Source organism: Pelophylax lessonae (genome assembly GCF_965119305.1).
Source record: "Pelophylax lessonae genome assembly, chromosome: 6".
Taxonomy (NCBI): domain Eukaryota; kingdom Metazoa; phylum Chordata; class Amphibia; order Anura; family Ranidae; genus Pelophylax; species Pelophylax lessonae.
Window position 1 is genome coordinate 112,367,664 of NC_138773.1, and position 16,666 is coordinate 112,384,329.

Consider the following 16,666-nt stretch of genomic DNA (forward strand, 5'->3'; position numbering starts at 1 on the left):
AGTCCAGTTTTGAGAAATTACCATCATGTAATCTGTTATGCAAACAACTAATGCTGGCCATACACTATACAAAAAATCATTCAAACTCCTTTTCGAAAAACAAACGCACGGCTGTGAGAGCAGACGATCGTGCCATCATGTAATGACCGAATTTTGATCGATAAATCATTCAATGGACATAAATGAATCTGTTTTTCATTCATTTTGTGTCATATGCCTAGTGCAAACAGTTCGGAAGAGAAACACATTAACCTTTCAATTTATTTTTCGTTCGGCAGAATTTTCCAAACTCTTCCTTCGATTTTTCAGCTCTGAAAAGTTAAAACCGATTTTCTATTTGTGCCCATTAACTGGACGAAAAACAAACGAACAGACCAAATGACAGATTTTTGAACGATTTTTTGGCTAGTGTATGGGCAGCACAAGACCATGTGGAGAGGAGAGCAATCAATCTCCCAGCCTGTGAAACCCCTGAGCAGACCAGGCTAAACAATTACTACTCCATTGATTACAGAAGGAACCAACAACTAACTTTACCTAGCATCCTACACTAGGTGGGTGCTACACAAAAAATACAATGTGACTCTTGTACAGAAAAGTTTGGAGACCCCTGGTGTAGAAGACCACTGTGTGGAAGCAGTGTCCTCTCTGCAGAGCTTTAACACACTCCTTGCTAAGTTAGAGCTAGAGCTCTGGAATCTGCAGGGAGCATGAGCTTTGCTGATTGCATAGCCTTAGGTCTAAAGGCCCGTACACGCGATAAGAAAATTAGAAGTAAAATTTTGTCTGATGAACGATCTGACAATTTTCAGTTCGTTAGTATAATGCTTTTGACAGCCGATTCTGAATTTTCAGATGACAAAAACTGAATGTGCAGGCTAAAAATTTTTATCGTATATGAACACGTCCAATTTTCATTAGTATAATTTTCGTCCAAAAAAAAATCGTAAGAGCAAGACTACACATGCTCGGAGCTGAAAGAACACATACAAAACAATTCAACACATGACATCACTTCTGAAGCTGAATTCTGTGATAGGAGAATTTTTGTATGTTGAGTAACCTCTTCACTTTCGATATGACACTAGCATGCACCAAAAAAAGGGGGTGTCAGACCAGTTTTTCCACAGAGAGCAAAGATCCTTCTCTACAATCTATTGGAAGAAGGCAGGCTATTCTACTCCGGGTCTGTCTGCATTCTAAAAAAAAAAAAAAAAAAAAAAAAAAAAACTTTAAGATTTGCATATTTGATGCGCCTGTAATGTTTTTTTTTTTTTTTTTTTGCCTGATTTAAACTGAAATTTCAAGTTAGTTTCACATGTATGGTAGTCTCTGTATTTTATTCTCAGACCCATGGCACTGTACAGGAGATCTGGTACATGTGCCCAGATTGTTACAGGCACACAAAGTCTCTAAAATATAATTTTTCATACAAGGCTTAAAAAATCCTTTTAGAGTCTAAATGAATAATACATAATATGCAATGCGTATTGTGGGTAAGCAGTCCAAGAACACAATATTTTATTTCAGTGAGTACCTGGACATCATAATCTGGTGAAGACTTCCCCATAGATCCAGGTTTTATTTTCATTCCTTTGAATGTTCCACATACCAGCACCTATAGAATAACAAGATTTGTCATTCAGTATGTGTCCAGCACCTGCAATATATCATGGTGTACATAGAATAGCAAGCAGTATATCTGCTTGCTTGTACTTGAAAAAAACTTTAGCTGAACTGGTAAGGGCATGGGCATTTGTTCATATCATAACTGCTTTTCTCCTCACACAAATCAATAGAAATAACTTTAAGCTTGATGCAGTTTATAAGGCGATCAGAAAAACCTTTAAATGAACAATGTAAAAAAAAAAAAAAAAGCATCAAAAACTGATCTCAGTTACAAGTTGAATGCACTTAAATGCATTCTATTTGTCCATCTTCACAAACCATAATGGATGTATTAAGGCCCCTTTCACACTTGTGCAACTTGTCATGCAACTTTGGACATCAAAGTTGCATGACAAGTCGTTCCCCATGTTTTCCAATGATACCCATTCATTTATGTGTGAATTAAAGTTGCAGAAACTTCAAAGTAGTTCATGCACTACCTTGGTCCGACTTTTATACAACTTGAGAGCCATAGACTTCAACGTTAACCCTCAGAAGTTGCATGAAAGTCATACCTGAATGTTATACAATGCAACAGTCGTCCATTACCCTGGTCAAGGCCAAAGTCGTATCCAAGTTGGAGTAGTAGTACAAGTGTGAATAGAGCATGAGGCTGATTAACCCTACGTTCACACCTATGCGTTTTTTATTGTGTTTTGCAGTTTTCAGAAACACACTACAGTCCATTTAACATAGTTTCCTATGACACATGTTCACATTATGCGTTTTTCAGCCGGTGCGTTTTTGGAAAGGGTCAGGGACTTTTTTCTTGCAGCAGATTGTGCGTTACGTGTAATAGACTTCAATAGAGCCGCACCAAAAATGCCCCCCCCCCCCCCCCCCCCAGGTTGAGGGCATGTGGCCTGGTATGGTTCAGAAGCGGGGAGAGCGCTCGCTCGTCCCCATGCTGGTATCTGGTAAGGATTTTGTGGGGCACCCCATGCCATTTTTTTATGTGGGTGTGGGGTTCCCCTCCAAATCCATACAAGACCCAAAAGGGCCTAGTATGGATTGGGGGGACCCCATTCCATTTTTTCCCCAATCGTTTTTTTTTTTTTTTTGGCAATTCTTTTTTTACATTGTTATCAGCGGGGAACCCCGTCCCACTCCTTAGCAACCAGCTACATACAGTGTGTTTAATGAGGAAAAAAGAGACAGAGATGAACCTAGACAAGCTAAAGGTTTTAAGAGTATTCCCCCAATAAAATGTGTGAAAATTCTCTTCAAATATCCAATCATGTGAAAAAAATATCCCTATTTACTTTTTCATCTGCATGAATAAAACTGTGCAATGGATACTAGTGTCCCCCTGCCATAATGGAGTGCGTACCACCTCCCCTTTTTCTCTTTCTTACCATCCTCCCCTTCTGTTTCCTTTGTACTCTTCCCTTGAGTGCAAGTACTCACCTACTTACAAGTACTAAACAAGTACTTACAAGTACTAAACCTCTCTGATGCATCTTCTTACCAATATCTGGTAATCATCCATATGTATAGCAGCCCTACTGATCCTACCAGAGTACTTCTTAATGTGAGACCGAGGTTATTAATATAGCTCAAGATATCCTACACGCATAGGTGTGCGCAGCCTATGGCATTAGGGTGTCGATTCTTGAAATAGAAAGATTTTACCACGATGCTCCCAATGAGAGTTCAGCTGAGAGTAGTCTGTTGCAGTATGTTGGCGTGGCTTCTGAGAGTGCCTGGTCCTTGAGAAATTTGCATGTAAGACTGGGTGCCCTAAAGTATGATTGGAATTGGGACCTTTTTTCTAGGTTAACTGGTATAGGAATGTGAAGGACTCCATCTGTTAATTCCACTCTGAATCGGATGAGCTATAAGTGCAGTAAACCTAAAAATAATTGTAGCAGTCTAACTAATAAATAAGCTTTACTGAAAAGGTAACTTACAGTTTCAGTTTGGCCATAGCCTTCATAAATGTTTAGTCCAGTACTGGCTTTCCATTGCTCCATTACCTGGGGGTTGATGGGCTCTCCAGCGCTTAAACAATGATTAAGGCTCTTGAACTTATAACTAAAGAAAATGATATATTAGGTTCTTGTTTAGGATTGTTCTATACTCTATATTTTTAATGTCTATAAAACACTTACAATAAAAAACATGTGGAATACATTAATCTTTGTTCCCAGTAATGACAATGACAAGAGTTAAGTATAACTAAAGGCAAAACTTTTGTTTTAGTTTAGAGTGGATAGGGATTGAAACAGCTGTCAGGTTTTTAGTGTTCCTTGTGCCACCATTGGGTACATTCACCCTCTCTATAAGTCCTGTTTACCAATATAACCAAAAGTGCGAGTAAAAGAAAATCCCAAAATTTAAGTTGTTCCCACAACAGGAATAGTGGGAATATATTACAATGGGTTCACTAGTTCTTGTTACCCTGGTGACCACCACAGATTCCTTAATTTAGAGGGATTTTCTCTAACTTCCTGTTTTGGCTACAGGACGGAAAGTGAAGAGTAATCTCTCCCCAATGGGACACAGGTGGCCAAAATAAACCTTCTTATCCCTCCCTCCATGAAAAAATATATTTTCCTGTTCTACTTTAGTTGTAGGTAACAGGAAATGTGAACACTATAATGCAACATTTCAGATAAATAACTTATTACAACCAAAGTGCATGAAAAATGATGATTACATGCATCCCGATTCTTTGCTGACAATTTTGAGCCCCTACTTCTCAGAACCCAATCAGACTTATCCGTATATGCCAACAAGAGATTTTCATGGTTTGGGAGGATTAATACATTGAAAATGGATGTGCTTCCCCGCTTCCTATATTTATTCCAAACGATACCCATGTTTATACCTACATCTTACTTTAGGAAGCTTAATCGGCTGTTCTCTAAATTTATCTGGAAAACGGCCTGTCCCTAGTATTAGATACAAAACACTCTCCCTCCCCAGGGCCCGAGGGGGAGCTGGAGTACCCAATGCTTCTTTGTGCTACAAGGCAGCAGTACTTGCGTGTATTGTTGACTGGTTCTACCACCACTCATCCAAATTGTGGGTCCAACTGGAACGTCACCTCAACTCAATTGACCTATGTGCCCTGCCATGGACACCTGCTGTCCACCGTAGAGATACACCTTTCTCTTGTACTCTTACTTGTTGGACCCTTCAGATTTGGGACCGATTGATAACATCCGGCAATTTGTCTGAGAGTCACAGGGCCCCATGACCCCTTTCTTTGGAACCCCGGCCTTCCTACTGGCTTCTAATGGGAAGAGGTTTGGCCCATGGAGTTATGACAACCTCAGACGCCTTGCCAAAATCCTACACACTGATCCATCATTGGTGACTGAGGCCTCCTCCCGGGTATCCTTCCAACACTCCACGGTGTGGTTCAAGAGACAACAGGTCCTATCTTATCTCCGTACACTTCCCTCCTTATTGGATATTTTAGTGGACCCTTCGGGTTTTGAGGACCTGCTTTTGCAAGGCGGTCCTCCAGTACGTATCGACTCCCAACTGTATTCCTTGTTACTCCTGATCTTCCGCAATATACACGAGCTTGGGAAAAAGAACTTCAACATGCTATCTCACCCATCGACTGGCAGAAATGCTTCATCCTAACACAAACTCTCGCTGGCTACCAAAACTCAGGCGAAGGGCTTTAAGTTAATGACCAGCTGGTACAGATGTCTCTCAACCATTAAATACATAGACACTTCCCTACCTGACATTTGTTGGAGGTGCTTATCTGCTAGGGGGATTCTGTTCCATATTTGGTGAGATTGCCCCCCCAGTCCAGAAACTTTGGGAGACGATTTTTACTCTGTACTGCAGGCTGGTGGTGACCTCCCTTCAACCCACACCGGAGATGGTCCTTTTGTCAATAATCCCAGGTTCATTCAAATCAATCAAAAAAGACATCCTGCGGCACTTTTTGGCCGCAACAAGAGCAGTGATACCTAGACATTGGATAACACCGGATATGCCTTCCCTGGGAAACTGGGCCATTGAGGTGGACAAGATTGGAGACCTGGAACGTCTATTAGCTCAGGAAAATGGGAAACTGGAACAATGCTCCATTACATAGTCCTCTTGGTCCTTGTTCCGATATTCAGCAGAATTCGCCCAATGGGCCAAAGGTGCAATGGATACTAGTGTCCCCCTGCCATAATGGAGTGCGTACCCCCTCCCCTTTTTCTCTTTCTTACCATTCTCCCCTTCTGTTTCCTTTGTACTCTTCCCTTGAGTGCAAGTACTCACCTACTTACAAGTACTAAACAAGTACTTACAAGTACTAAACCTCTCTGATGCATCTTCTTACCAATATCTGGCAATCATCCATATGTATAGCAGCCCTACTGATCCTACCAGAGTATTTCTTAATGTGAGACCGAGGTTATTAATATAGCTCACGATATCCTACACGCATAGGTGTGCGCAGCCTATGGCATTAGGGTGTGCACCTCAAACCAAAGCTCAAACACATGTGCGTGTATATATATATATATATATATATATATATATATATATATACACACACACACACACACACTTTTATAATTGTCAATTGTCAGTAGTGCAGTTAAATAGCAAAAAAAAATGGCCTGGTCATGAAGTGGGAAAATCTTCCAGAGGTCAAGGGGTTAAGTTCATTTTATATTGTCATTTTTTTATATTGTTCTCACACGTTAAAATAACGATTTGATATCTGATCAGATATCAAACCGTTATTTTAACACGTGTGAGAACAATTTGAAAAAATTACATTTAAAAATCTACTTAAAGTGCATGTATGGGGAAAAATATATGTATACATTCATATTGATTTGAATTGGCAGGCAGCACACACTGACACTGCTCACCTCTAGCTGCCTGCCGCTATCCTCCGCTGCTTCTGCCAAACTTCCAAAGCGGGGATAGAGAGGCCAGAGGGGAGGCAGAGTGCAGCTGTATATCACTCCATCAACGCCGGCGAGACCTGCAGCCGGAACTATAGAAGCCGTATCGGAAAATGTGGCTAAAATTACTCCGCGGCTGTGGTCCCCTAGTCCCTGAACAAACACCTCCAACCTCCCACTCGCAGCACAGCTGTTTTTGCCAGCCCGCACCTGACCACAGTTAGTTATTGGTAATACTGGCACACGTTGCAGCACCAGCAGGCAGCAGTGAAAGCACAGACAGGGCACGAGGGCGATTAGGGTGTGCCTGCGCACACCCAGCACACCCCATGCGCACGCCTGTGCCTACACAATATGATGTATACAACTGTAACATTGGTTGAATATGAGGTCTACTTCATGCATGTCAGTGTAATATCCTTCTGAGGTTCTTGTAGTACTTTTACTACCGGATGGCCATTACTACCGGATAGTCATAACTTGTAACTGCCATATTGCTGTAATTGCATCTTATCTTTTGTCTTCCATATCTTTGTACCATTTTGGATAACTTTATACAATGCTGTATATCCCTTTTATACTTCTATTTCAAAAAAATAAGATTGATCAATAAAAAAGATTACAACTTGGTCACAGTAAAATGCACAATAAAACAGTCTTCACAAAACAGATTTCAGATGAAGTAAAATGTTGGTTAAATTGCATGGCAACAGATGGGAACGTTTCCCTGTCCTTGCATTGCAATACTCTGTATTCTCCTGAGATCATATCATAAACTGGAAAATTGGAAAAAAGTATGTTTTCTTTCAATGCTCAGAACTTTACCTCCGTCCTTTTTTTGTAACAGAAAAAAGATGTCAACCTAAATAGTATTCATGGTTACATACTTATTGTCATTAAAAGGCACTGAAACCCAAAATGTCATATTTATAAACTAGTCCTTAGACTAAAGCCGGCCATAGATGGATCACAATTCAGCCTGTTCGGCAGGAACTGGATGAATTTCGAACCATCTGTGGGCAGGGAGGTTGAATTGAAGTCAGTCTATTGATCTACTTCAATACATTCAGCCTCTTAGGTTTGTTTTGTTCAATCATTACCGGTGGCATTGTATTCTGATCGCTGGGAAACCTCCCGCTGTCAGAATACAATTGCGCAACAGGAGGGATTCCCCATCAACACTGACTGTGTTAATGGGGGAATCTAGCTATTTTCTTTCCTTCAATCCATGGTGGAAGAAAATATATTTGCATAATGTATGGCCAGCTTTAGTAACTGCATTAATTTTCCTTTTGTCCAGGCTTTTTTCCCTTCATTGTTATCTGGCAATACTGCAAATACTAACTTTCATGTCCCTTATGGTCTACGCTCACTTCTACATGGTATATTGTACAGGTGCATCTCATAATATTGGAATATCCTCAAAAAATATATTTATTTCAGTAATTCAATTCAAAACGTGAAACTCCTACTTTATATTGATGCGTTACACATAGTGATATATTTCAAGCATTTCTTTCTTTTCATTTTGACGATTAGGGCTTACAGCTAGAGAAAACCCAAAATTCAGTATCTCAGAAAATTAGAATATTACATAAGACCAATAAAAACCTGGATTTTTGTAAGAACTTACCGTAAAATCCTTTTCTCTGAAGTTCGACAGACGCAGCTCTCCTTAATCATAGACTCCTAGGGTTATGCTCCTCCTAGGGATAGTCACTAGGAGGAAAAAGACTTGTCCATGCCCATGGGGGCTTTCCCAGCAAGCATACCCCCTCAGGCTCTGCTATACTCAAACAGTTGTGTTGCAAGCAGTGTCATAAAAAAACCCATAACTCAAAGTAGAGGGGCGGGTGCTGCGTCTGTCGATGAACTTCAGAGAAAAGGATTTTACAGTACGTTCTTGCAAAAATCCAGTTTTCTCTATCGTTCATTGACAGACGTAGCTCTCCTTAATCATAGACTCATAGGGATGTCCCAAAGCAGTCAAAACATGAGGGGTGGGAACAAAAAACCTGAATGCGCCAATAGCCAATGTAGCCAACCAGATAAATTGGAGCTCAATCAGGAACAACTGGATCTCCCCCGGAAAAAAAGGAACCCTCAAAGAGAAAACAAAAAAGAAGATCTCTCTTAAACTGCAGCCTGTAAAATCTTGCAGCCAAAAGAAGCATCTGCAGATGTCAACACATCTACCTTGTAGAATTTTGTGAACGTATGCACGGACGACCAACTTGCCACCCTGAAAACTTGTAGCACTTACGCCTGATGGCAAAAAGCCCAAGAGGCACTCAGCGCTCTAGTATAATGCGCCTTCACTTGGAAAGTAGGAACCTGACCCTTCAGTGAATAGGCCTGAACCACCGTTTGTCTGATCCATCTGGAAATGGTCGCAGCAGACACAGCCAGTCCCTTACGAGGTCCATCCGTAAGGACAAAAAGAGTGTCCGATTTTCTGAAAGACTCAGTGGTTTCCAAATAAACCGGGATCGCCCAAAACACATCCAAAGAGTGTAAGGCATACTCCTTAGAAAGCTTTAGGACAAAGGGAAGGCAGTACAATGTCTTCATTTAAATCAAAATCAGAAACCACCTTACGAAGGAACGACTGATGAGTTCGAAGTACCACCTTATCTCTGTGAACCACCAGATAAGGAGAGCGACAAGACAACGCCGCCATTCAGATAGTCTGTGGCCAGAAGTGATCTCTACCAAGAAGGCAACCTTCTGAGACAGGGAAAGCAGCGAAATCCCCCAAATTTTCTCAAAAGGAGGCTTTTGAAGAACAGACAGCACCAGATTGAGATCCCAAGGCGGTAGCGGGGATTGCCGTGGAGGCGCCAAATGAAGCAAACCCTGGATGAATGTCCAGATGAGACCATTCGTGGCTAACGGGCTTTAAATATATTTAGCCAAAGCCAAAACTTGGCCTTTGATAGTACCCAAAGCCAACCGCTGTTCAACTCCATTTTGTAAAAAAGCCAACACCCTGGCAATAGAAAAAAAGCGAGGATGCACTTTCAGCGATTCGCACCATGAAATGTACGATCTCCACGTGTGATGATAGATTTTTCTGGAAGTCAACTTCCTAGCCTTCAGGAGAGTGGGAATTACAGAGTCGGAAAGTCCCCTATCTCTCAACACCTGACTTTCAATGGCCATGCCGTTAAAGCCAGCGACTGTAAAGCAGGATGGAAGATCAGACCTTGAGACAGCAGATCTTCCCTGAGAAGAAGTCTTCAAGGGGTATCGGCGACCAGCCTTATCTGGTCTGTGTACCTGGAACAAGGGAGGCCAGTCTGGAGCCACCAGAATCACTGGAATGTTTTCCACCTCTATCCTGTGCAGCAGGCGCAGCAGAAGTTTCAACTGAGGAAAGGCCTAAATCAGTCGATACCGATCTCAAGGAGCCACCAGTGCATCTGTGGCGTCAACCATAGGATCTCGAGACTTGGCTACGAATCTCTGCACCTTCTTGTTGAGGTGAGAGGCAAACAGATCGACCTCAGGGGTCCCCCACCGAACACACAGCAGATGAAACCCCTCCAGATGTAGGGACCACTCCCTTTGGTCCAACACCTGACGACTCAGGTAATCTGCCTGCCAGTTCTCCACACCTGGAATGTGTACCGCTGAGTGGGCTGGAACAAAGCTTTCTGCCCAAGTCAGAATCTTGGCCATCTCCTTGGCCACCAGGACACTCCTGGTGCTCCCCTGGTGATTGATGTAGGCCACCGCCGTGGCGTTGTCTGATTGAACCCGAACCGGAAAATCGTGTAGACGAGTCATCCAATGATTCAAACAAAGTTTGATCGCTCTAAGTTCCAAAAAATGTATCAGAAGTTTTGACTCTTCCACCGCCCAGGTACCCTGGGCACAGAGCTTCCCCAGCACCCCGCCCCAGCTCGACAGGCGAGTAGATTTTGTGTTGTGACTCAATCGAATCACAGAATCCAAGGTCTTTGGATCCTTGTTCCACTTTACCAGAATCTCCCGCTGCAGAGGTCTTGTATGGAACTGAGCACACGGAACCGATTTGAAGGTAGACACCATGAGGCCCAAGGCTCGCATGCAAACCCTGAGGGAGGACAGCTTGTTGTCCAACAACAACTGAATCGCCGCCTGCAACTTGTGCAAACTCTCACCAAAACTGAATCTAGAATCAAACCTAGGTACTCCAGTCGCAGGACAGGAGTCAACATGGAAATTTTTAAATTGATGTTCCAACCAAACTCACTGTCAGAATGGTAGAGTTCTGACAGTGACCTCCAGGTTCCCCAACAGGACCGAATGAGAGTCCGCTCTCAACAAGAGATCGTCCAGGTACCCCAGTACCGCAATCCCCCCTCCGACATAGCAATGCTAGCACCGGAGCCAGAACCTTGGTAAACACCCTGGGAGCAGAGGCGAGACCAAAGGGTAACGCCACAAATTGATAATGCTGCTCCGCCACCACAAAGCGGAGAAACCTCTGGTGACCAGCGTAGATAGGGATGTGAATATATGCTTCCTTGATACCTATGGAGGCTAAGAAATCTCCCTGATGCAGAGGTTCTACCACTGTGCGGATGGACTCCATCCGAAACCTCTGTACCCGTACAAAACGGTTCAGGGCCTTGAGGTCTAGGAGGGAACGCACCTTGCCTTCTTTTTTGGGCACGGTGAACAGATTATAATAAAATCCTGGAAAGCGTTCCGGAGCCAGAACTGGCACAATCACCACTTGCGTAAGCAAGTCCTGTACCGCCCCGCACAGGTCCCGCAACCTGGCTGGGGACAAATGAAGATTGGATGGGAAGAACCGGTCCCGAGGACGAGATCGGAATTCGATTTTGTATCCGGAATGGATTAATTTGTGAACCCATTTGTCCTGAATCAAGGAAGTCCAGGGTTCCTGAAAGAATTGAAGACGTCCCCCCACCCCAGAATCGGGTGAGGGCGCAGCTTCGTGCAGAGGAGAGCTTCTCTGCAGGTCTGGATTTGCCGCCTTTGGACTTACGCCCACCCCGCGACCTCAAAGGGTGTTGAGGGGACAGCTTAATCACCATACCACGGTACCAGGTGGGCGCCACTCCAAAACAGATCACCTCCCACCCGGGATGGGGGTGCTGTTAGCCAAGGGGAAGCTGCGACTCAGGGCATTCCAGGTCGTTGCATCCCGGTGAGACGATCCACTTGCAGGCTCGTCCCCATCCATCAGGGCACTGTCGTGGTGAGGCCTAGTTCTGAACTATAACCTGCTCACGCTCACAGGCCAAGCTGGGAGACCTTAACCTTAGCGGTATTCCCGAGCGTGGCTCGGGGTTAAATTTCAGAGCCGAAGCATCGCTGGATCCTGTATAAGAGGTTACTTACCTTGTCACCGGGATCCAGCGATGTGTCCCGGCGGTGTCTCGCGACGGATCTTCCTCCCAATCGTCTCCGTGCCCCGGCTTCCGTCTCCTGCGACGTGACGTTCGCAGGGGGGTGGAACCAGCGGCAAATTCAAATGTAAAAACACACCAAACACACTGATACAGTTCAAAATAAAGAAAAATCACATTTGTTTGCTCCCCAATGCCCTTTCCTGCAATTTTACTGTACTTTTTATGTATATATATATATATACACATATATATACGTATATATATATATATATATATATATATATATATATATATACATACATATAAATATATATATATATATATTTATATAATGTATACAGTTGGTTTGGGCTGCTCATTCACAAGAATTGCATGCAAAATAATGGTACCGCTTTCAGCACCTAAAATCCGAAAGAATCATACCGCCAGGGAGGTTAAGGGTCTAGATTATCCAGTGCAAATACCAACCGGCGTTTCATCTGGATCTTGGTCCTCAGGAACTAACTAGTTAAAAAATAAAAAAGAACAAATTTTTCCCTGATACAGCTAAGACCGAAGTCCCAGCAGGGAGCTAGGTCTATCCCTGACACTAGGCAGAAAACAACTGTTTGAGTATAGCAGAATCTGAGGGGTTATGCTTGCTGGGACAGCTCCCAAAGGTGTGGACAAGTCTTTTTCCACCTAGTGACTATCCCTAGAAGGAGGAGCATAACCCTATGAGTCTATGATTAAGGAGAGCTGCGTCTGTCGATGACTGCTAGAGAAATAAGGATTTTTAATACAGGAATCTTGGCTTACTGAAAAGTATGTAAATGTACAATATAGTATGCACTCAATACTTATTCGGTGCTCCTTTTGCATGTATTACTGCATCAATGTGGCGTGGCATAGAGGTGATCAGCCAGTGGCACTGCTGAGGTGTTATGGAAGCCCAGGTTGCTTTTAAGCGGCCTTCAGCTCATCTGCATTGTTTGGTCTGGTGTCTCTCATCTTCCTCTTGGCAATACCCCACAGATTTTCTATGGGGATTAGGTCAGGCAAGTTTTCTGGCCAATCAAGCACAGTGATATCATGATCATTAAACCAGGTATTGGCACCTGCCCACACTACCAAAAGTACCAAGTCCTGCTGGAAAATGAAATCATCTCCATTAAGCTGGTCAGAAGAGGGAAGCATGAAGTGCACTAAAATTTCCTAGTAGAGGGCTGCACTGACTTTGGACTTGATAAAATACAGTGGACCAACATCAGCAGATGACATGGCTTCCCAAATCATCGCGGACTGTGGAAAGTTTTGCATTTAATTTAGAAATCAAGGTCCTAGAGTCTGAAAAGGAAGAGTGGAGAGGCACAGAATCAAAGTTGCATGAGGTCCAGTGTGAAGTTTCCACAGTTAAGTTCCTCCACCTCAAACTCACTCATCCGTGTCTTTATGGCCCTTTGCTTTGTGCACTGGTGCGCAGTCATGTTGGAACAGAAAGGACCAACCCCAAACTGTTCCCACAAAGTTGGAAGCATGAAATTCTCCAAAATGTCTTGGAATGCTAACTCCTTAAGAGTTCCCTTTACTGGAACTAAGGGGCCAAGCCCAACCACTGAAAAACAACCCCTCACCATAATTCCCCCCTCCACCAAATGATTTGGACATGTGCACAAAGGAAGGTCCATAAAGACATGGATGAGCGAGTTTGGGGAGGAGGAACTTGACTGGCCTGCACAGAGTCCTGTTGTCTCGGTTCTAGCCATGGCGCCAGGCATGGTCGCTGCTAAGTACCTGACATGGGATTTGAACCTGTGTACTTTGACATTCTGTCCTGTTATCCTACCTCTGAGCCACAGTTCAGCTCATATGGATCCAGTCTTGTTAATCTGGTACTGCCTGCAGCACTAGGGGGCTGGACTTCACCTGAGTGGGCTCTTGTCTATCATTGTCCACCTAAAGCTAATTGCTCAATTAAGCAAGCTATAAAACACTGTCTCTCGCTTAGAGCAGTGTCAGTTCATTGCTGATCCTTGTTCCTGTGTTCCTGATCATTGTTCCTGTTTGACAGACTTTGTTCCTGTTTCCCAAGCGTGTGTTCCAGACTGACTCCGGCTTCCATCCTTACCTTCGCTCCTTTTTGTTCCTGTGATCCTTATCCAGACTTGTGTCATCCACTGACTTCAGTTATTCCTGGACTTCCCTTCCCATTGTATTCCTGCCAGTCTTGCTTATTGGAGCACCTTCCCTGCCAAGCCCCCGTGCACAAATTCACAGCCCAGGTGGCTTTCTTACCTGGTCACCTTGGACTGTGGATATCTGCAAGGGTGAGCGTAAATCTCTGCGTTACAGACTCCAACAAAGGTAAGCTCCATGACATAATGAACTGACCATATGGAGTCCGCATAAAATTTGCAAGCAGCTCACCCAGCAGGTATCCAGCCTGGCCCAGACTGTGGCTGAATTGCAGCAAGAAGTGCTGATACTTAAAGGCACAGTACGCCCAGCCCTGGAACCTACACATCCAGAACCCTATGTCTTGTTACCTGACAGATTTGATGGTTCCCGTTCCTCATGTAAAACCTTCGGGATGGATTGTGAGCTCCTGTTTGTCCTTAAGCCCAGGACCTATTACAGTGACTTTATCAAGGTTCATTCTGCTATTAATCTGCTTTCCGGAAGGATGAAGACATGGGCATACCAGAAGCTGCAGGAGAAAAGTCCTATCTTGGACAATTGGGAGTCATTTATAAATGCCATGGACTCTCAGTGTCTTACCTCCCAGAAAGCTGCTTCCAAGCCTGCTCCCGGTTCCCGCAGACCTCGGGTACCTAGAGAAAAAGCAAACCCATACGAATATGACTCTGCCTGGTCACAGTACAAGCCTGCCTGCACCAGTTGGCCTTGTCACCCTGACACTACTCCAATATGCCTTAATCCTCCAGAGGTTAAAGAGGAGCCCATGGAGATCGGCGCCGTGCGCACCAGGCTGTCTTCAAAGAAAGAGACCGTAGGAGAAACAGTGGCCTTTGTTTCTATTGTGGAGAGAGGGGACATTTTATCACATTTTGCCCAACTCGTCCATCCAGGTCTAAGGATCTCCCAGTGGATACCATGCAGATCCGTCCCGTCTTCCCAGAAACACAGCCTGGAAACTGCCAAGGTTGCTGCCAGCTCTGTCCCCGTTCTGTGTCTGAAAAGGGCACCCAGACTATGGCAATCATTGAAACCAATACCCCTGTGGAAGTCCCTCCTCCAGCTCCAGTAACATCTGTACCTCTTTCCAAAGAAACTCCTGTTCTAGCAAGCACGTTCATTACTTCCTGCCCTGACAACGAAGTTCTTTCACCTGACTGCACATATGCTTCTAATGGCACTGTGGTACGTAAGGAGGACCTGAAGTTGTTTGAGGAAGTATTAAAAGCTGCGAATGCCTATCCTGTAAAAGACCTCTGCAAAGAACCTGTTCCTGTCCGGAGGGTGTCTTTAAAGAGGGGGGACTGTCACGGTTCTCGCCATGGCTTACCGACAGCCAGGCGTGGTTGCTGCTAAGTACCTGACATGGGATTTGAATCTGTGTACTTTGACATTCTGTCCTGTTATCCTACCTCTGAGCCACAGTTCAGCTCATATGGATCCAGTCTTGTTAATCTGGTACTGCCTGCAGCACTAGGGGGCTGGACTTCACCTGAGTGTGCTCTTGTCTATCATTGTCCACCTGAAGCTAATTGCTCAATTAAGCAAGCTATAAAACACTGTCTCTCGCTTAGAGCAGTGTCAGTTCATTGCTGATCCTTGTTCCTGTGTTCCTGATCATTGTTCCTGTTTGACAGACTTTGTTCCTGTTTCCCAAGCGTGTGTTCCAGACTGACTCCGGCTTCCATCCTTACCTTCGCTCCTTGTTGTTCCTATGATCCTTATCTGGACTTGTGTCATCCAGTGACTACAGTTATTCCTGGACTTCCCTTCCCATTGTATTCCTGCTAGTCCTGCTTATTGGAGCACCTTCCCTGCCAAGCCCTCGTGCACAAATTCACAGCCCAGGTGGCTTTCTTACCTGGTCACCTTGGACTGTGGATATCTGCAAGGGTGAGCGTACATCTCTGCGTTATAGACTCCAACAAAGGTAAGCTCCGTGACACCTGTCCTTAACCAGATAGAACATTGTCTTAAATTAGAGCGCAGACTGTGAGCCAGGCCTTCTCTCCAACATCATTGTCTAACCTCACAAATGTGCTTCTGAAAGAATGATCAAACATTCCCAAAGACACACTCCTAAACCTTATGGACAGCTTTCCCAGAAGAGTTGGAGCTATTATAGCTGCAAAGGGTGGGCCAACTCAATATTGAACCCTACAGACTAAGAATGGGATGCAATTAAAGTTCATGTGGGTGTAAAGCCAGGCGTCCCAATATTTATATAGTGTATATATTTATATAGTGTATATCCTTTTCAATAGTTTTTATTAAATTTTCAATATAACAAACAGTAATCAAATGCTACATGTACATAAGGTCTGAATAGTAGTACACAAGAAAAGGTATTCCGTACAGTACTTTACGAACAGAGTGTACCCCCTGCTCCATAATAGCAAGATCCCCGAAAGGACTAGGCCCAAACAACAAAATTCCCCACTTTGAGCTGAGGAGACAGGGCAGCATCCGACCACCCCACTGGGAACAACACTGTGGCCGGTCCTGCCCCCCCCCCCTCCCCGCCCTCCATAGGCGCCCGAGGTCCAGTCCCCCCGGGTATCCACCATACCAACGTAAAGTGTC

At 44.1% G+C, this 16,666-nt stretch overlaps 1 protein-coding gene across 1 annotated transcript in view; it reads right to left on the minus strand.

The window, feature by feature from the left end:
• LOC309559173 (acyl-coenzyme A synthetase ACSM3, mitochondrial-like) overlaps positions 1-16,666 on the minus strand; it is a 65,431-nt gene that overhangs the window by 18,779 nt on the left and 29,986 nt on the right. The window contains exons 7-8 of the mRNA XM_082262320.1: positions 3,579-3,702; positions 1,538-1,618 (exon numbers count right to left, since the gene is read on the minus strand). Of these exons, the coding sequence (XP_082118446.1) occupies positions 1,538-1,618; positions 3,579-3,702 (205 nt within the window). The remainder of the gene's footprint in view (positions 1-1,537; positions 1,619-3,578; positions 3,703-16,666) is intronic.